General features: G+C 38.2%; 1 protein-coding gene across 1 annotated transcript in view; it reads right to left on the bottom strand.

Annotated features, from left to right (window-relative positions):
- The window catches only part of LOC130027620 (hyaluronidase PH-20-like), a 78,186-nt gene extending 59,496 nt beyond the window's left edge, over positions 1-18,690 (bottom strand). Inside the window, exons 1-3 of the mRNA XM_056118470.1 lie at positions 18,515-18,690; positions 18,233-18,419; positions 12,108-12,168 (exon numbers count right to left, since the gene is read on the bottom strand). Of these exons, the coding sequence (XP_055974445.1) occupies positions 12,108-12,168; positions 18,233-18,419; positions 18,515-18,690 (424 nt within the window). The remainder of the gene's footprint in view (positions 1-12,107; positions 12,169-18,232; positions 18,420-18,514) is intronic.
- Positions 18,691-20,939: the final 2,249 nt, after the last annotated feature.

Raw genomic sequence — 20,939 nt, 5'->3', positions numbered from 1 at the left:
AGTGAACAAATAAGAAATCTCCTTCCAACCTTTAAAATTTGAGTCTATAAAATCTTATTTCTAGATCGAAATAACTAGATATGTAGGCTTAGATTTCTCTTGCCATAGCACGCTTATATTTGGAATGAGAAAGTTAAGTGAAGAGGTTAAGTGAAAATTCCTTCTGCCACTTCTATAGCTCCATCTAACCTGTAAGTGTCCTGCAAGCTTGGGAACGTCCTTTCATCTCATCTCACAGTTCTGAGGTCTCTCAGAATTTTTTGACCATTTTTTTTCACTCATTCTGTGGTTGTTGGGGCTTTCTCCTGGCTTTGTGCTGAGGCATCACTCCTGGAAGGCTCAGAGGATGATTTGGTATGCAGAGATCAAACACGGGATTGCTTGACTCTCTCTCAAGTCCCAAAATAGGGACTTTCAATCTGTTGACTTATTCATGAGACACTGATCACAAAATGTACATGCATTGGAGATTATTTTTCCACAACATAATATATGTATCTGAACATCTATTCTGTGTTGGTGAAATATTCTGTGATGGTCTCAAAGATTCTCAACACTCTGTACCAGGAACATGATATCAGGGGTATGCAGAGACTTGACTGGAACAATATTAGACAAAATATCTCACAAAGTGACTGTTGTGCCACCTGTAATCCTTCAGGAAGCATAATTGCTTTTTATGTTCTTGGCATGAATGATATCAAAAGCATTTCTTTTCTTTTTGGGTCACACTTGGCGATGCACAGGGGTTACTCCTGGCTCTGCACTTAGGAATTACTCTTGGTGGTGCTCAGGGGACCATATGGGATGCTGGGAATTGAACCTGGGTCAGCCACGTGCAAGGCAAATGCCCTACCCACTGTACTATCGTTCTGGCTGCTCAAAAGCATTTTGATGTTGGAACACTATATGACTGGAGCCCAATCAGGAGCAGTTTTGCAATGGTCTATTTCATAGTGATTCAACAAAAAAAATTAAAAGCATTTGACATTTTTAACAATGAAAAATAAGGCATAATATTAAATTATCGGTGAACCAGAAGAAAAAGCATTTTACACACATATAATATATAATATATATGTATATATGTGTGCATATATACATATATATATAGGTATTCAGCCCCCCCTATCATGTAGAGCTACTTAAAATCATACTATACCATATCACATTAATGCTTTGGAAAAAGTAGACCATACAGAGAAGATTAAGTGAATATCCTGCTCAAACATCTATATTTCTTTTTTTTTTTTTGATAAGCAACCTAGAAGCATGATAAAGCACTTTTATTTCAACTCATAGTTCTGTGGTATCTCAGATACTTTTGGTGTTTTTCCATTTGTTTGTTGTTGGGCCACACATGAAAGTTCTCGGAATTTCCTTCCAGTCTTTGGCCAAAAAAAATCACTGCTGACACGATGGATAATCATGTTAGGTACAGGGAATCAAATCTGAGTCAGTCACATGCAAGGCAAGTGCCCTATCTGCAGTGTTGTCTCTCTAGCCCACATTAGGGAACTTTCATTCCTTTGACTAATTTGAAGTGACATAACACAAAATGTAATTCAATGGAGATTTTTTTCACGAAATAATATAAGTATCTGGACATCTACTCTGTGTTGGTGAAACATTTTTTTTTGATGATCACAAAGCTTATGGAACTAGGTAACAGGAATATGATTTTAGGGCTAGACAGTGAACTTGTCTCACATTATAGACCTGAGCCATCATGATCACGATCATCCTGTTGTTTGTCAATTGCCTCCAACGGGCCCCAGTAACGTCTCCTTCATCCTAGCCCTGAGATTTTTTAAAAAGTGCCATATTCAAGGCTCTTTCAGGGTTAGGAGAATGAGACCCATCTTTGTTACTGGTATTTGGCATTTTGGGTACGCCACGGGGAGTTTGCCAGACTCTGCTGTGTGGGCAAGTTATATTTGGTAGCCTGCCAGTTTGTCCAAAGTAGGAATTAGATAATAAGATGTCACAATAAGATGTCGCGCATCTACACCTGAGCAATTTTCAAAAAATATTTCTCAAAGTAACTCATGTGTGCAACCTGCAATCCTTCAGTCACTATAATTACTTTCTATGTTCATGACATAAAGCATAAAAAAACTCTTTGCTATCTTTTCTAACAACTGACAATAAGACATAAAATTATCAGTGAACTAGGAGATATAATAATTCAAATTGTGTCCACTGCTATTTTTAGGAGTTAAAATGTGATACATTAATTAGGTCTTCATCTCCTCTTAGGTATACTTCCATAAAATCATATCATCTATAGTGTTAAGGGTGATTAGTGTTACTTTATGTTTATGAAGTGACTTTTGGATCACACTCAATGTTGTCCAAAGTACTAACCGTGTGGGAAAACATGTTAGAAAATTAGAAGTTTGAGCCCACAACATTTTTTTAATTGAAACATTATTAAAACTTCTGGCTTGCAAAGAAAACAGTGACCAAAATACAAAGACAGTCTACAGAATGGGAAAGGATATTTGCCGAATACACATCCGACAAGGGGTTGATATCAAGGATCCCTTAGTGTGTGCTGCAGTCTCCTCTATGAGAAAACCTCTTTAAAGCATGCAGTTCATCCTCAGATACCAAATTTTACTCTAATTGTATTTCTGTCCTTTTCAAAAGCAGAAAATTGATGATTTTTTAGCTTGATCTCTCAGCAGATATGTTTTCTTATTAATTGGGGTCTTAGAATGAGGGGTACAAGCCCAGTAGTGTCCAGGCTCACCGTGCTGTGCTCACAGGTCACTCCTAGGAGTGATCAAAGGATGATATGCAGTGCTGGGGATTGAATTGATGTGTTTCTTATAAATATGGCTTAATTTTAGTCTCTACCTCAGTCCTCATAGGAATGACTTAGGAACCAGAGCTGACCTGACTACTTTGCAGGTCAGGTCTGCCTCTTTGTTCAAGTGTATATTTTAGTAAGATAAGATATTTGAGCAAGATGAAATATACAAGCACAGACTCAAAATTGCACTGATTAAAGATTTAAGAACTGTGACAGTTCCTCAGAAAGGGCAACCGTTTGCATGAGCTTGGAATAACCCCTGAGCAATGCTGGGTATGGATACAAAATGAACAAAACATTAATTTAAAATAAAGAAGGGGAAATAGACAAACAAGGCAACAATTGTGTAGAAGTTATCAAAACAAATAAAACAAAAAATAAGCAAATGTATCAGATGCAGAAGCAGTGCTCTGGGTCTAATTAAACACGTGTTTATGAAGATATTTAGACTGAACTCTATGTCTTCCCATCCCAGGGATGTTGATACTGACTGCATTGTATGAGACTAATAATACAAGAAAAAATATCCACCATCTATATTTCACTTTATAATTAAAGAAGTCAATTTCCTTCTCAGAAATTGTATTCTATTGTGTTCATATTTCCTTCTCAAATTTAGGGACTATTCACTATAGAGAGCTATGTGAAAAATTAATACTTTATAATTAATTTGAATAACGGAGTACTATTTAGCTGTTAGAAAGGATGAAGTCATGAAATTTATATACAAGTGGTACTACATGGAAAGTATCATGCTAAGCGAAATGAGTCAGAAAGAGAGGGACAGACATAGAAAGATTGCATTCATCTGGGGAACATAAAGTAACAAAATAGGAGACAAACACTCAAGAATAGCCGAGATAAATACCAGGAGGTTTACTCCATGGCTTAGAGACCAGTCACACACTCTAGGGGTAAAGGTAGCTCAGATAGAGAAGGGAGCACCAAATAAAGGGTATTGGGAAGATCCTCCCAGGATGGGAGATGCATGCTAAAAGCAGACTATACACCAAAAATGATTGACACTCAATTTCTCTTTTGCAAACCACACTACCCAAACGGAGAGAGAGAACAAAAAGGAGTGTCCTGCCACAGAGGCAGGGATGGGGGTGGGGTGGGGGTGGGAGGAATACTGGGATTAGTGATGGTGAAGAATGGGCACTGGTGGAGGGATGGGTACTCTATCATTGTATAACTGAAACCCAAGCACAAAAATTTGTAAGTCTACAACTGTACCTCATGGTGTTTCACTGATAAAAAAAAAAAGAATTAGCTTGAATAGGGCACTCTACTTAGGATCAGTGGACAATTTCTTTTTTCTAAAGTGTATTTTCACTTTGATTCAATAGAATAAAGCTTGGATATTTGAAACTGTGACTATTGGATCAGAATGTGGCTTATGTAAGAGAGCGTATATATCAGGTCTTGAGTTTGCTCCCAAGCATCAGTGGACTGCATAGTATTGACTCTATCTTTGATGCAGATCACTGTTTGGTATGCCTCCATTTCTAACTCTTAAAGCTAAAACTTTTGTTTTTGCCTGATAAAAATTAAAAGCAAATAAGCTATATTCGAGCGGGCCTGCTCGAGTAAATCGATGATCAACGGGAGGGCCTTTACCTTTACCTTTACCTAAGCTATATTCAATTGAATATAGTCAGTATTTAGTTATCATTTAGTTAGCATTGAGTTATTATAAACTATTATAATAGAAATATATTTAAATAAGAGAAAATTTTAAATGCTATTGCTTTTTTCTAATGTTATTAAAACATTCATTAAATAGTTGAGTGACTTTATGCCACATTCGGAGACCAGTTGCAATACAATTTTGCTCAGAGCTGAGTATGTGAATTTGAAATTATTTTATTTAAAGCCTTATAAATAGATTTTGAATAGAGAGTAAGCTTCATCATGATCATCACCCCATCTCCCAAACTCATATTTGATCCATTTACAACCTCAATGGATGTGGTCTGCATTCTTTAAATATTAGGTATAACAACCCTCTCATCTTAAATATTGATGTATGTTTTCACAGTTTCATTCCCCATTCTACATAATGACCTTGATTTACCATATCTTTTCCCAGTTGTGAGTCTCAGGGACACTCCCATTTTGTCATCACCTGCCCAGGTTCTTAGTTGACTATCACCCAAACTTTGACTTCCTATTGCTATTTTCTCAGGCGAATATTTTAGGGCACTCTTGCTTTCTCCTGTTCTTGGTGAGGGAACAAAGAAACTGCCTGTTCTTCTCATCTACAAGGGTAAATTGTTCTGGTATTTATTAATGTATGCAGAGGCAAAGAAAATTTTAAATGCTAATGCTTATTTCGGACATAATTTTTAGATTCATTAATAATTTAATTTTTCTTTTAGATTAACATCAGCCACATATTTTATCATATGTGATATACTCATTGGATAGTTTATTTTTATAACAAATATGTAATGACGGTTAGTGATTACACCTATTTTGTGGGTATGATGAACATACTAGAAGTTGCTTTGAGTTTGGTACTGAGAAACCCCTTTGTTATCAAATGCTTCTTTGATTTTTAGTAAGAACTCTTTTTCTCTGAAATAGAAGCAAAGCAATCAGACTGGCCAAAGTTACTCTACAATGTAAAAACTATCAGGATTATATATTAATAATTTGCCATTATTTGTTTTAGAAGCCACATATTTGCATCTCATTTATTTATCCTACTCATCTAAATTAAATGATTCATACCACAAATAATCATATTTGGAGAGTTAGCATGATTTTATTGAGGCAAGGCTTAAAGAAGACAATCTGAAGCCTAAGCTTGATTTTTTTCTTTTTTCTTAGTGGATTCCTTCACGAAGATAAATGAGCAACTCTACGAATACAGTGTCCAATGAGGTGGGAATCTGCTCTGCTGATACAGTCATGATCCATGAAAACTTTCTCAGGTAGAGTTCCTCTCAGAGTTTCCACTCTGGGGATGAATGCATTGCTATGACATAGTTTCAGCTTCGTATCTGACTCATCTGAAGTTTAAATTTGCTAATATTTAATTTCCATCAATGATTCTTTATCAGCTCACATAGATTAAAAACAGTTTCTAGGGGATAGTTAATGTTAGCAGCTCTATGAATCATTAAATGACTTTGGGTTTTGCCTCCTCTTTTCTTTGCTTGATATTTACCATATACAAACAATAAGGAAGGAAAAAAGAAACTTCTCAGGCTCTTAAATATTTTGAGTACTATGAATTCAAAGAATAGGAACTGATTAACTGGAGAAACACACACATACACATATATGTATATGTATTTGTATATGTATATGTATATGTTTTAAAGAAAGAATAATAATAAACTGTGGTACTACAAAGCAAAGGTTAAAGGTTCTAGGGATAATACATTGTGTAAACCTGACCAGAAACTTTAGTAATAAAACTACTGGAGGGGCCAGAATGATAGTATAGCAAGTAGGTGTTTGTCTTGCACAGGTAGGCTCTAACTTCACACCCTAGCACCCCGCATTGTCATGTGAACTTACTAGGAGTTATCTCTCAGCGCAGAATCAGGAGTAAGCCCTGAGCATGGCCGAATGAAAGTCCCAAAACAAAACAAACAAATGAACAAAATTAAATACAAACAAGTGAAAAGAGGAGGACTATCCTAGTGGGTGAATTAGTTCTGATTGACTTTTTCAATTCTTAGTCTCTGGTAATTAGCTGTTTTTCTTTTCCTGGCAGCGGGAATGTACTTTTTATATGGGAAATTTCTTCCACCATAGAATGGAAGGGGAGCACAAAGGTGCCTTTCTGCATTTGTTATTTGCTCAATCACCTTCAACTCAAAATAAGCAATATGCTAAAGTGCTGATTTGACGTTCCTGCCATGTTCAAAACCCAGGCTTTTGGTGAAGGGGTTGATAAATATCATTTTACTAAACATCATAACATGGCATTGTAATTGTTGCTCTATTATTTACTTTTGTTGTTTATTTTGTTTGCTTTTGCCAAAAAAAAAAAAAAATAGCAGTGCTTACTCCTGACTCTGGACTCAGGGATTACTCCTGGTTGTGTTCAGGCTGTAGGAAATTTGGAGGATAGAATTTGATCCTACAAACATGTTTTACAAAACTTTAGAACTGCACTGCACTCCACAAGACATAAGTCCAAGAAATATTTAAGAGATATTTGAGTTCTCAGGTTAAAAAAAAATTTACAAAGAAAAATGGAATGGCTAGTTCCCAATCTGATCTGCTTATGCAAATGAGATTTTCAGTCCGTTTAACTTTAAATGGTGAAAAATTAAGTCAAAATGGTGTCATTCCTGAAAGAACTTAGGTTTCCCAGTATGTATTTTTGGTGTTGGATACCTTAAGGTGTGCCAGAACACCATGATATAACTGAAATCTCACTCTAACATTCTTCAGGTTTTATTTTTTTTAACCCAGATTCAGAATCATTCAATACTTATTCTTTTTAAATATTATTTTTAAAAGATGTTGAATTTAATTCGGGCCTGATGATGAAACTAATTTACTAAAATTTTTAAATAAAACTTGAATGAAATAGAAGTTACTTTGTACAGGAGCTGTAAGGAGCTGTCCTCCCATTGTTCATCGATTTGCTCGAGCAGGCCCAGTAACGTCTCCATTGTGAGACTTCTTGTTACTGTGTTTGGCATATCGAACACTCTCGGTAGCTTGCCAGGCTCTCTGAGAGGGGCGGAGGAATCGAACCTGGCTCCGCCAAGTTGGCTGCGCGCAAGGTAGACGCCCTACCACTGTGCTATCGCTCCAGCCTTTTTAACATCATCATTGACAGAGGTCAGAACTCGAGATTCTTTCTCTCATTTTAGTGAAACATGATACTCAAGCATAGGTCTTTCTATTCCTCTTTGGGAGACCTGAATAGCATAGCATTCTCATCCTGTTTGCATAGGGCCCAGGTCTCTGAGACTTATGTTAATGCAGGAAGAACAGTGCAATCAAAGAGATGTGCCTGGAGGCGGAGGTTCTTCATCCTCTTAGCTATTTCTTTGATGCTCTTGAAGGCATTCCAAGCTGCTCTCTTCCTCCTGCGCAACTCAGGTGCCAGGTCATTTGTCATGTTGACTTCTCGACCTAGGTACACATAACTGTTGCATTTGGAAACGGTCATTCCATTGAGAGCGAATGGAGCATCAGGAATGAGGCTGTTTCTCATAAACATTGTCTTCATAAAATTCAGCTGTACTCCGACCTTTCCACACTCATGGTCGAAGTTTGCCAGCATTTGTGCCACTTGGATAATGTTTGATGTTATTAAAACAATATCATCAGCAAAGTGGAGGTGGTACAGTTGCCGACCATCTATATTCACTCCCAGTAATTACAATGGGTCTCATTCCCCTTACCTTGAAGGTGTCATCAATATGACAGCATTGAGAAGGATGAAGAAGGAGAGCCAAAATAGGCTGCCAAAATGAAGAAAGACAAAAATGATTCTCTGTACTTTCAATGTATGTATGCTAGCATTGGATGCATCCACTGAGGACCTGATGGTACAAACCCGAAAGATCAAGTACGGCATCATTGGTCTGACCGAGACAAGAAGGCATCAATCACATTAAGCCGTTTTTGACATTGGAGAAGAATTTTTCCCCGAAACATGCGACAAAAGAGGTGTGGGAGGCATCAGTGTCCTTGTCAACACAAACTTGGCCATGAGCATTGATTCATTTGAATGCCTAACAACCTGAATAGGATGTTTACACTTGAATGCATGTGGCTAACTGTCGGCAGTTTCTGTCTTCATTGTCCACACACCAACATCCAATTATGATAAAGGAGAAACTGAGCAGTTCTACACGAAGCTGGAGAAGTTCTATAAAGAATACCACATCTTCTAGAAGATCATTGTGGGTGATTTTAATGCCAAGATAGGACCGAGAAGATCAGCTGAGGAACTTCACATCAGGACCCATGGCCTAGTATGGAACAAACAGGGTTAGAGACTGTCTGAGTTCATCATGTTGACCAAGACCATCCATGGTAACTCACAGTTCCAGAAGGCCGAATCTAAATGTTGGACATGGGAGTCTCCCAGTGGACGGTTCCACAATGAAATAGACCACATCATATTCAAGCCACGGTTTTTCCTGACCGATGTCGCTGTTGTTCCAAACAGGATCAGACTACCATCTCCTTCGTGAAAAATTCTACTTCACAGAGCAGGGAGAAAGGGCTGCAAAGTTTAAGAAGAGAACTCCCAGAACTACCACCAACTGGGTGCTGTTTGGCACTAATGCTGTAACATGGGAAGATACCATTGTTGACAACATAGATGAGGAATATGATCAACTGGTTCAGCAACTCCATGACTGTGCAAGGAATGCCAAGAGAGAAATAGCCACAAAAAAATGCCTGTCTTTGAAAACTCTTGAGCTTATTCACCAACGTGGTTTGGCGCATACCTCAGGCAACCGCAAGTGAATGTCTGAGCTCACAAAGCAGTGCAGAGATGTGATCAAGGAAGACCTCAAAGGGAGAAAAGCAGAAGTACTGGTAGATGCAGCAGAAGCCAGGAAAAGAATTCGTAATGCCCTCCTGTCCTTCGCCAACTACAAGACCAAGATGACTGCCCTCCGACATCCTGATGGATCTATCACATCTTCCAGAAGGTCAATGGAGAAGATTATTCATGACTTCTACTCAGATATCTTCGATAGCCACATCCACCTGCCCACATACCAAATACCACAGGATGGATATGTCATTCCCAATGTTCTCCCTACCGAAATCCTACATGCCATTTCGTCAGTAAAGAAACAAACAGCACCCCGCCCAGACAAGGTCAGACCTGAACACCTGAAGAACCTGCCGTCAGTACTCATCAATATGCTGGCTCAGCTCTTCACACGCTACCTGTCTGAATGCAAGGTTCCATCCCAGTGGAACACCAGCAGGACTGTACTACTGTACAAGAAGGGAGACATCCATGACATTGGCAACTATCACCCGATCTGCCTATTGTCTGTCATGTACAAGCTGCTCACTCGAGTCATCCTGAATAGGATTGGCAGAACACTAGATGAAGGACAACCATGCGAGCTAGCCAGTTCCACAAAGGATTCAGTACCAACCAGTGGTCTAAATTATTATTTTTATTTCTAATAAAACCTTTTTATATTGACCACTCATGTATTTTCATTAGAATTAATATATTCAAATATTTTATAATATATAAATATCATTTCCAAGACAGAAGCATTAGAATTCATATTAAAATCAGACTATGATCCTCTAACTTCTCTGTGCCTCAGTGGTATGCTTACTATTGTAGTCATTTGGAAAAACAACATGAGATTAGTGTCTTTCTATAGTCAGCTATATTAGAACACGTCAAACAAAAATAACTCAATTAATCAAAGCACTTATTCTCACACAAAAGCTACTGTTACTCAGATGAATTACAGGTTAATTATATAGGCTAATAAGTAGTTCACACAGAATCAATATTACACCCATAAGTCAATAAATAATTAGAAAAGGTAAAGTACTATAAGGAAGTTACTTAAGATGACAAAAATTAAGTTGTGAAGATTTGGATATTATAAGCCATTATGTGATGAAGCTAGGACAGAATTCATTCTTTCAGGTGAAGACAGAAAAAAGGATTTTGTTAACTTTAAACATGAGAACGCATTGTTTTTAGAGAAGATAGAGTATTGTTCTGAAGAGCATTTGAACTTGGCCACCAGGGGGAGATTTAGTTTGATTCAAAAATTGAGCAAACTTTTGACTTTTAACCTGTGAAATGTTTTATGTGCTTCTCTATTTTCCCTCACTTTTTAAAAAATGATACTTTCTCACAATTCTGAGAAGTTATTTTAAGGATATGAGAGATAATTTTGAAGTTGTCTTTCATAAATATCAATCAGAATTAATGTTCCAACAATTTATATTATTTCAAAGGTATTTTTTGTTGCATTACTTGGTAAACAATTCTGCACAGTTAGTTAGGTTAAAGTACAAATATCTACATTCACTTTTCTGCAAATTCAGTAACAAGTTGAGAAGAGAGAAATGTTAGCTACTATAGAATTTGTATTAAGAAGAATTTGTATTAAGAAAGAATTGTTTTGATTCAAACACATGAGTGTTTTCACACAGGAATAGGTATTCTATATTGAAAAAATGAAATTAAACTCTAGGCAAAGAAAGTTTGAGAAGTCAGAAAAATTTACCATCTCTGGTACAAAAGCACACTGTAATTACGTATTTTGTGTTTCTTTTTGTTTTCACCTATAGAGGAACAACTTTCAAAACATACCTGAAATATAATTCATGAAGAATAATTTTTAAATGTTACATCATCGGGGCTGGAGCGATAGCACCTCGGGTAGGGCGTTTGCCTTGCACGTGGTCGACCCAGGTTCTATTCCCAGCATCCCATATGGTCCCTTGAGCACCGCCAGGGGTAATTGCTGAGCGCAGAGCCAGGAGTGACCCCGTGCATTGCCGGGTGTGACCCAAAAAGCAAAAAAAGATAATAATTATAAAATAAATGTTACATCATTATTTCCTTCTATGCTTATTGCTTACATTAATTATTGAATAAAGCAAAACCTCTAGGAAGAAGTGATTCTAATAGTCATTACCATAGCATGGAAGTGTTATGGGTCAAGTATACCTCTGCTAGGAGCTTTGTTGGGCTCTGTGGATCATCCAAGGCAGTGTTCATTTTCTTTCTTTTTCCAATTTTCTTGACTGGATCTCAGAGCACCTCCTATTCTCTCAAACACATTAGTTTCAGGATGGAATACCCCAAGTGACTACTGTGTAAAAACATATAATATTTCTGTGGATCTGAGCATCTATCTATTCATTAATAGGAAATCCCCAAGCCGGTGCCACATGTCAAACTATTACCCTATTCTATGTCAAAAAATGTGGCTTCTATCCCCACATAGAAGCACACACAAACCACGGGAATCATGGAACAATTCCTCAGTTGGGAAATCTAGATGCGCATTTGCAACAGGTTGAGAAACACATTATCTATTACTTACCAGAAAATGAGTTAGGTTTGGCTGTAATTGACTGGGATGAGTGGAGAACAATCTGGATAAGAAACTGGGGATATAAAAAACTTTACAGGAACGAATCAATTGATTTGGTTAAGCAAAAACATCCAAACCTTTCTCATAAAGCTGCTGAGTCCCTTGCCCCAAAACAATTTGAAGCGGCAGGAAAGGATTTCATGTTGAGGACTTTGAAGTTGGGACTGAGACTTCGGCCAAAAAATTATTGGGGTTTTTACCTTTTTCCTGATTGTTATAATCATAATTATCACCACAACGACCGCTACTCTGGAAGGTGCCCTGAAATAGATAAGAGAAGAAATAATCGGCTCGACTGGTTGTGGAATGAAAGCACTGCCCTTTACTCATCCATCTATCTAAATACAAAATTAAAGCAAACTCCAAAGGCTGCACTCTTTTCCTACAAACGTATTAATGAAGCCATTGAGCTATCTAAAATCCGCAATTGTAATAATCCGCTTCCGGTTTTTGTATATGTGTGTCCAGTTTTTACTGATAAATTTTCAGAATTTCTTTCCAAGGTAAGTAAATCAAGGTAGGTTAACTGCAAAATAGTGTCCACAATGCTGTTTAGTAGAAGTTGACTACATTTTGAAAGGGAGAAAAATTTACCTCCCTTCCTTCCTTCCTTCCTTCCTTCCTTCCTTCCTTCCTTCCTTCCTTCCTTCCTTCCTTCCTTCCTCCTCCTCCTCCTCCTCCTCCTCCTCCTCCTCCTTCTTCTTTTTCTTCTTTCTTTCGAGGACACATCTTACTATATTCAGAGCTTGCTCCTGGCTCTGTGTTCAGGAATCACTCCTGAAGTTTCAGAGAGACTAAAGAGGGTGCCAGAGCCCAAATCAAGGTCTGCGTGTGTATGGCGGGTGCCCTACTCTTTGTAATATTTACAGCCCTAAAATTTATCTTTTTTTTTTCTGGTTTTGAGCAACACCTGGAAGTGCTCAGGACTCATTCTAGGCTCTGAGCTCAGAGATCACTCCTTGGCAGGCTTTGGAATATGGAATGTGAAGCATTGACCCTTGGCAGCCTGGGTACCAGGCAAGCATCCTACCCACTAAGATATCTCTCGGCTCCTAAAATTCATCTTTAATTGTTTTTACGAACAAGCCTACATAGTTTTGTATTAATTAATTGTGCATACAGAAGTACAAAATAAAATTTGTTTTTAATTTAATCCTGTATACAGCCAGGGGAATAAGGCAATATAAACAATGTAGTAACAGTTTATTTAAGATGAAAGTGCTTACTTTCTTGACAATAGAATCAATGAACATAATAACATATATTTTGGATATAGAAGAACAGTGAATATGTAAAAGGGTAATAAGGGATGTGAATATTGTTAAATTATTGTTGGCTTAGCATGCTTAGATTTGAAATTACTTTCCTATGATGACATTTTCACATATTTCTGTTAACTCTTTCACATATACCAGATTGATCTTGTGAATACAATTGGTGAAAGTTATGCTCTGGGGGCCAATGGAATTATAATATGGGGAAGTTTCACTTTACCCAAACCTTTGGTAAGTTGAATTGATAATAAATAGATGTTAAAATTAATTATTTAATGTAATGATATTGTGATATTGAGTAATAAGATAAGCATTATGCTTTGGCACATAGTAGTAGACACTTAATAATAATGATTGAATCAAGTGCATCCTTGCTTTTGTTCAATTATTTAATAGAAATATTTCACTTGTTTTAGCCAGCTAATAGATCAGTGTAAAATATATTAATGAAATTAAATGGAAATAAAATAGCAAGATTTATTGAAATTCTCTAACTAGTTTTGTAGAAGTAAGATTATAATCTCAATTTGCTGACAGAGTAAAAGATTATAAGATTGTTTTTCTGCTACATTGCATAGTAATAGAAATACTGTTAAAATAATTATTATTATTTTGCATGCACTTGCTTAGTTACTTATTCATTCAGTATTTTCCCCCTATGAGTGGTATTTTCATATTATTTCTGTTAACTCTTTCATATTTGCCAGACTGACCTTGTGAATACATATTTGGTGAAAATTAAGCTCTTATCACCTCATTTAGTTACTTTTCTTTGGACACCACTTATTTAATTACTGAATAAGAATAGCATATTGTAGAGATAAAAAAAAAATCCATGGTCAAATCTAGCTGGCTTTTTTCTTTGCACAAATTCTGGACTAATAATGGCTTATTATAGTCTAAATACAAAAAGATCAAAAGAACAGTATCCCATAAACATGTTTTACAATGTAAAATAAAAATTTCCTTGACTATCTAGTAGAGTTTAAAAGAAAATTGTGAGGGGCAACATAGTCATGTTTGTTTGTTTAGATGTTTGTGGATATATGCATTCATATTTCATTGCTAACTAGTTAAAGATAGTCTCTATATCACTATAAAACCTAAAATATTTACCTTCTTGTCCCTAATAGAAAAACATGTGAACATTTTACTTATGAAAAAGCAATTATTGTTAGATAACAGACAATTGAATTGGGCTGGAAATGTAGCTGGCCCAGAGAACTATCCCTTCACCATATAGCCTCATTTTCATGCTGTACATACATTGTCTGTTTAGTAGTAATATATGCCACATAGAGCAATGAAATAGTATATATAGGATGAAAAGATGTGGGTTGGGTATTTCTAGGTAAGATACTCATAGCAGGTCTATCTGATCTGTTGAAATTAGAACAGAAATTTAATGAAAATTATGGACTGAGTTTGGGATCCCAGCAATGGTCTTAAAATTAGAATGTGTTTTTCAAGAAAAAGGAAAAAAAGGTCTGTGTGATGAAAATACAGTGTACAAAGAATGAGTAGCAAAAAATGTGGTCACAGAGACACAGAAGGTCAGATGAAGTGCTTCATGGGCCAGGTTTTATTCAACTCTGAGGCTGAGATCTCTGATTAGCTTGGTGTAATTGAGAACAAATTTTAGAGGTGTAAAAGTCGAAGTACAGATGGGAGACTAAAGGCTTAGGTTTATGATGTATGGTGCTTAGATCTATCTTAGATCTAATGATGGCTTAGATCATTGATGCTGTCAATGATATTTCCCAATTAGTTTGATAATATAAAGAATTTGATTTTCTACCTTTAAAATTTTCACTTAAATCTTTTTATCCTATGATTCTCAGATCATCTCCAGTATTACTTATGGAGAAACAGTATGTCAGTTGTTTTTTTTTTTTATTTGTTTGGTTTTTATGGGGGACGGACTCACCCCTTTGTTTAGGGTTTACTACAGGCTCTGTGTTCAGGATTCACTCCAGATGGGGTTTTAGGAGACTATATAGGGTGCCAAAGGTGGAATCAGGGTTATTTACATGTAAGGCAAGTACCCTGTTCACTGTACTATCTCTGCTCCATCCTTCTATTTTAAGAGATGACACTTCTCTACTAATGACACTGCCTCAGTATTGTCACCTTTGGGCATCATTACGAATATTTCTCCTCGATTCCCTCATTTATTTTCATTTGAATGTTATTTCTTTAATGGAAAATTATTTTTATGCCGTTTGTCATCAAAGAGTCTTATTCTATCATGTTTCCTCTGATTCATTGGCAAGTTGGGAAAGCCAATAATTGTGTAACTATAAATAAATAAAGTAGTGGTTTTACCAAGTGATGTGCAAGGGATCATGTAATGCAAGAGATCTAAGCAGGTTGGTCATGTGCAAGGTATATTTTTTAATCTCTGTTTCAATATAGTCCCTTCATTTTTTTAGTATACCCACTAATTGACAGCTCTATTAGAAAATCAAGTCGTTAACTTTCTATTTTTTTCTAGCTCACAAGACCTGATTATTAAATATTTAGAAATCTGTGGCCTGGTTTCAAACACTGCAATCATTGACTTTGAAATAAATTATAATAATAGTAATTATAATTGAAAGGGTATAAATGATATACTTCAATTTACTAATATATTTTTAGGTTATTTGTAAGTACCACATCTGTATAAGTGGAAATATATGAACCATTCTACAGCATACTCTTATATTGTACAATAGCAAGCTACACATTTTCCAGTTGTATACTCAGTGTTATCAAACTGGTGGCTAAATTGGGTAAGTTAAAAGTATTTATACGATAACATCAGTAATGCTAGTCTTATGTTTTACAGAAACAAGATCTTACCTTTATCAAGCTCCAATTTTTAAATTTCTTTTGTTTTTTTGGTCACAACTGGTCACTCGCATGGGTTATTTTAAGCTCTGTATTCAGGAATTACCCGAAGGGTGTTCACCGTGTAGAATGCCAGGAATCAAACCTAGACCACATGCATCAAATCATGCTCCCTACCCACTGTACTATCTCTCTAACCGTCAAGATATAATTTTAGAGCTTTCTAAACACTCCATACTGTATAGACTATTTCTCAAATGATTCTTATTCCTTTTCTTCTCTAATTTCCTAAATATAATCTCTATTGAAAACTGCAATGCCAACTCTACTGGATATAAATTCTCATATATCCTATGCACTGGACACCCTTTGGGTGGTTTTGGTTTTTATTTTTTATTTTTATTTTATTCTATTTTATTGCTTTCTTGGGTCACACCGGCAATGCACAGGGTTTACTCCTAGCTCGTGCACTCAGGAATTACTCCTGGCAGGGCTCGGGGGAACATATGGGAAGCTGGGAATCAAACCCGGGTCAGCCTCATGCAAGGCAAATACCCTACCCGCTGTGCTATTGCTCCAGCCCAGGGTGGTTTTGTTTTGGGATCAGGGACCTGAGTCTCACTGGCCCCCACTTTTCATTGTCCTGCACCTTCCTGCACTTTCATGGGGTGCTGTCTCCCTGCCCACCCGCAATTGAATAGCCTTAAGGTATTTTTATTGACATTCATTTCTTCCACCTCAGTGGTGCTAGATACTCCTGCAGGCATTAGGAGATTGTTCTAGCTGACTCTGGGGGAACTTTTCTATCTGCTTCCCCCCTTCAAACCCACAGTCCTAAGTCACCCTAAGCGAATGGGACTGAATAGGGTGGAGAGATGGTTTTTTCCAGCCCTTGAGATAATGAATGCATAATCCCAAAAGGGTCATAGGCCAGAGCCCCACGGAGCACTGGTGCGTTCCATGTGGGCACTCAGAGAAGATCTTAAAACTCCCCCTTGGAAACTCACAATGAAACCACAGCAGATTTGGCAGAGGAAGACTGACGCGGCTTCTCCAGCAGCCCACTCTGAGAGCACTGTGCAGAGTGACGTTAATTGAGTAATTATTTGGCAATTACAAGAACTTTCTTCTCTCTGAGTCTGCGACTCTGGCGCTGTCAGCTGTAAAACATTCTTGAACTTTCTGGTTCTGGGTTTTTTTTTTTTCCAATTCACACTCCAAACTTGAGACTCTTTCATCTCCATCTTCCGAGCCAAAGGGGACAAATGTTTACACCCACAGAAATGTTTTTCTTTTCAAAGAAGATTCGCAACTTGCAAGGACTCTGTCGGGCACAGGGGGAAGGTCCCCATCTCCCGAACCTTGCTCCGGGTGACACACAGCTCTTGCTTCACGGTAATGAATAAAGAGGCATCGTGAACGCCAGCATGCAGGGGCTCTGATTGCCTTTTATATGCACAACGAGCTGGGGACAACTCTCTCACGAATCAATTTTTCAAAAACCCCTATAACTTCCCAAACACTCCTTCTGATAAAAAATAAAAAAATAAAAAATAAAAACCAAAACCACCCAAAGGGTGCCCAGTGCTCAGGGTCTTGGGGAAAAAGCCCAAGTTGAGGTTCAATCAGTGTTTCTGTTTTTCTGGAATCCTGCTTCCCCCCCTTACCACTGTCCCCCAGAAAAGACCGTTTCCAGGACACAGGGGCCCCACTGTGTTGTCCACTTCGCAGAGTGACCAGGGCACTTTGCCTCTTGCCAAGGGCACAGCTTTCCAAGGGCCCGTTCATATGCCAGGTTGCTCACCAGGTGTTGGGCAAAGCCCCATGCGTGCCCTGCCTTTGTTGGGGTGTTTCCCATGCTTGGCAAAATTGGCCTCACCCTGGTCATTCCATTTCATGGCTGGGAAAACTGAGGCTCTGGGAGGTTCCAGCACATGGGTGTGTCCGCTGCTACAGTTGGCTTGTACACGCCCTGCCTGTGTCCACCCTCTCGTTTCTACCTTGGGTTCTGGAGAAATTCATGCTTGTGTGGATTCCCGGCTCCTTCCCTCAAAGGGGCTAACCGTGTGAGGGGGTGCATGCTGGAGAAAGTGGCCCCGGTAGGAGACACCACACTGCCCACTTTCAACTGTGCATTCTTTTTGTTTTTCCCATTTATTTATGTTTTTTGACCTTGGCAGCATACTCTGTGTTGATGACTTTGTGGACATAGCACTTACACACGGAGTAGGAGCCCACACTGAACACCAGGTTCTTCCCGTGTAGTTGCTGAACCACCGAGTGAAGTGAAGTGGTGCCTGTGTAGAGTGAGGTTTGCCGTCATCATCCATCAGGTCTGTGGCCACGAAGCTGAAGCCACGGAACAGTTGATGGGCGCCCACGGTGGGGGGGATGCCTGGGGAGTCCCTGGGGGTGCGGAATGTGAACTCAGTGTCAAAGTAAAAGGTGTCGTTGGGCTGAGCCACAGCTGCCTTAAAGAGGGTTTGATCTCCCGACGGTACAGCTTGTTCCCGTCAATGGTGGAGTAGAAGACATGCCGCTTGATCTCCTCTGCCCCATCAGGACCAGAGCCAAGCTGGTTGGCAGGATTCTGCTTGAAGAGAGCCTGCAGGAGGCTCTGGGCTTCTGTGCTCAGAAACTGGGGCATGCCTAGCTTCGCCTTCAGAATCAGTGTCATAGTCTCCTTCTGGTCCTTCCCCTGGAAGGAAGGGCAGGGAGCCTGTCAGCATCTCGAACATCAGCACCCCATAGGACCACAAGTCAGCATTGTGGGTGTGGCCCTGGAGGCTGACAACCTCTGGGGCCATGTACTCCACCGTCCCGCAGAAGGAATAGGTCTTCTTCCCATGGTCAATGGCCTCCTTGCTTAGGCCAAAGTCAGTGAGCTTGATATGGCCCTCCTCATACAGAAGGATGTTTTCAGGATTCAGGTCTCTATAAATGATGCCCAAGCTGTGGAGGTGGTCCAGGCCCAAAGCCAGCTTGGCTAAGTAAAACTTCTGCCCCCGCGCCTGGCTATCCTAACCAGGGCCCTTGGAGGGGAGCGGGTTAAGTTTACCTCCCCGTCCCAACCAGGGCTCCGGCAGTCGAAGACCTCCAGAAACCAGCCACCACCATGCTGAGACCACTCTCCGCACACATGAAGGTACTGGCAGAGGAACAAAGGCACACGGGTTCTTGGGTTGAAATCTCCAAGCCTACTCAAATCAGGGCTGAGCATCCTCCACCCAGACACTCCAAATTCCAGTAGGTGGGGGTCACACTCACCAACAGGCCCCCTGGCGCCATGTAATCCCATCAGCGGCCAAGACTCAGAGACTATAAAACCCAGCTCCTGGAAGCACGTGGCCGCATTTGCGGCTGCTCGACACCTTATTATCGCATTCTTACTTTGGACAAACTGGCAGGGTACCAAATGTAATCTGCCCACACGGCAGAGTCTGGCAAACTCCCCGTGGTGTACCCAATATGCCAAATACCAGTAACAATGATGGGTCTCATTCTCCTAACCCTAAAAGAGCCTTGCGTATGGCACTTCTTAAAAAATATCTGGGCTAGGATGAAGGAGGCATTACTGGGGCCTGCTCGAGGCAATCGATGAACAACAGGATGGTCATGATCGGTCGTGATCATGATATCCTATGCATGGAGAACTTTGTGTTAAACGATAGTATATTCATAAAATTTATATTAATGTTGATGTGGTAAAATGTTTGGTGTAAAAGTTCTATGCAGAAAATTAGGAGAGATGTGAGTCTATAGACAAAATGGTGTCTTATTAAGATTTAACCTAATGATAATGTGGTATCTATTTTTTTAAATTATAGAACAATGTGTTCTAATATGAGGAAACAGTAAAAGCATCTAGAAATTATCTTGCCATGCAGTGAGACAATTAGTATGTGTAATGATGAGAGATGGTTATACAAGAGAAGCAATAAACTGCATCAGACTCTAAACTACAGAATTTGTTTAATAAACTAGAAAATAAACCACAGAATGTTGAATTTTACCCTAATTATCATGCAAAGATATTAATGTATTAGTAAGGTGTTTTCTTACCTTTCCATAAAGTCTTAACAAAATTAGTGACTTAGGAACAAATATTCATTATTATCTTATAGTTCTATAAGTAAGAAATTAAAGATTAAACTCAGTGACTGAAAATCAAATAATTGGCAAGGTTTTATTCTTTCTACAGAGGATCCAACATGCTTATTTAGGTTGTCTGCATAAATCACTTCCTTCTGGTTATAACAATAAAGCCTCTTCTTTTTCATTAACTTCTGATTCTTAAAGGCACTACGATTTTAGTCTTCCTGCATCCTCAAAGTCAGAAATTTTTTGAGTCAATTTCTATGACCTTAGAATTTATTTTCCCTGACACATCTCATGTATATTTTCCAGGTAAATTTTTTTCTACATTCTTTATGTCTCATGTGATTCATCAGAAGTCATACAATATGATCTCACTGTTCATATTGTTTTAGTTCATCTTACTCTTATTTGTATCTATAAGCAATCTCAGTCATAGGTTGCATTTATGTGTGTAGTACATTTTCATTTACTAGACAGTTCTATATTTATCCTTACCATATAGTGGAACATAATCTGGATAATTTATTTAGCCAAAAAATGAAAATTAAAAAATATGAGAGCAATGGGAGTTAGTGAAAGGATTAAAGCACAAGATTCATGCACTCCATTTGACATACTACTTCTTGTTACAGTAAAGTGAAGAATTTTCTATCTTAATTTGGATTTCTTTTTTATTTCTTATTTCTTGCTTCCACACATTGCTTATAATGATTAATTTTTTCACATATAAACTAATTTGTTCCTCAATATTCTGAATTTCCTTAAAAATACAGGATATTTGCAAAAATCTACAAACTTTTGAGAAGAAGAGACTGAGTCGTTACTTAA

The sequence above is a fragment of the Sorex fumeus genome, unplaced genomic scaffold (assembly GCF_029834395.1).
Source record: "Sorex fumeus unplaced genomic scaffold, SorFum_2.1 ptg000037l, whole genome shotgun sequence".
NCBI classification, from domain to species: Eukaryota; Metazoa; Chordata; class Mammalia; order Eulipotyphla; family Soricidae; genus Sorex; species Sorex fumeus.
The sequence above is the reverse complement of the archived record's forward strand: the minus strand, read 5'-3'. Positions and strand labels throughout refer to the sequence as shown.